Source organism: Lucilia sericata, unplaced genomic scaffold, assembly GCF_015586225.1.
Source record: "Lucilia sericata isolate MDLA Ls3-8-SP2 unplaced genomic scaffold, ASM1558622v1 Contig001602F_arrow, whole genome shotgun sequence".
Classification (NCBI taxonomy): Eukaryota; Metazoa; Arthropoda; class Insecta; order Diptera; family Calliphoridae; genus Lucilia; species Lucilia sericata.
This window is the reverse complement of record NW_023995519.1, coordinates 1-1,324: the sequence shown is the minus strand read 5'-3', so window position 1 is coordinate 1,324 and position 1,324 is coordinate 1. Positions and strand designations below refer to the sequence as shown.

At 35.3% G+C, this 1,324-nt stretch overlaps 1 protein-coding gene across 1 annotated transcript; it reads left to right on the top strand.

Annotated features, from left to right (window-relative positions):
* Window positions 1-399, top strand: LOC119612107 (the record flags this gene model as incomplete). Its single annotated transcript, XM_037967839.1, has 1 exon — window positions 1-399. A coding segment is annotated over exon 1 (399 nt), but the record flags the coding sequence as incomplete, so codon positions are not given.
* Between the last annotated feature and the right edge of the window lie 925 nt (window positions 400-1,324).

The window sequence follows — 1,324 nt, the reverse complement described above, 5'->3', positions numbered from 1 at the left end:
ATGGTTGATGTAAATAGTAATGCTAATGTGAACAATATCACAAATAGTACCAATAACAATATTAACACTGTGAAAACCATTAATGATAAGGAGGGTCACTCAAGCCCAATGTCAAAGAATACTGGTGCCATACCAAAAAATACTCCAAATTTATTGAGCTCGCATAAAACGCAAAAGATCCAAACGGGAATGGACCGTTATGTCACATATGCAAAACGTAAGTCCAGCCCTAGGACTTCAAAATTGGAACCAAATCCAAAACAAGCGAAAACAAATTCCGTAAGTCAAAATCGTTTTGCACTGCTTGATAACCAAGAAAGTGAAAAAGTACCATCTATGACTTTAAAAGACCAAAAGCCACCTCCCCTCTATTTGCGCGAACCTACCACCAATCTATTGGTAAATAAGTTGTCCCAACTTGTAGGCAAAGAAAATTTCCATGTAGTCTCTCTACGAAAAGGAAATATTCAGGAAACAAAAATACAGACTTATTCAGAAAAGTCTTTTAGAACAATAGTTGATAGTTTTGATTCTGAGAAAAGAAATTATTACACGTATCAACTAAAAAGTGCAAAGGGTTTGACAGTAGTTATCAAAGGTGTAGACAGCTCTGTACCAACTGATGACATTAAAAAGGCGCTAGAGTCTGAAGGTTATGAAGTGAAGTCCATTCACAATATATTTAACAAGGACAAAATTCCCCAACCAATGTTTAGAGTTGAAATTACTTTTAACTCTTCACAATTGAAAAAAAAGGGTGATACTCATCCAATATACAGTTTAAGATATCTTCTCAATCGCAAAATAACTGTAGAGGAACCCATTAAGCGCAGAGGTCCTCCTCAATGCCTAAATTGCCAAGAGTTCGGTCACACCAGAACTTTCTGCAAATTACCATCTGTTTGTGTGAGATGCGGAGACATCCATAAGAGTCAAGATTGTCCTTACCCAAAAACAGATAACAATAAAAGAAAATGCAGTAACTGTGGTCAAAATCACACTGCTAACTATCGCGGATGTCCAGTATATCTACACATCCAACAATCAAACAAGGCCAGAAGACCTTTATATGCTCAATATAATTATATTTAATTGTGCCAAAAAGTAAACAATTTTTGTATGTGAAATTAAATAAATAATATAAGAATAGCGAGCAAAACAATCAAAACCAATATTAAGTTTGTTGAACCAAGTTGAAAGATTGAAGAAAATAACAAAACTGTTTTATAGTCGACCGCAACCACAGCTTGATGTCCCGTGTTTTTGGGTTCCTGAAGTTATCATACATATAACCTGCAGTATAGGTGGTGTGATTGTCCATGTG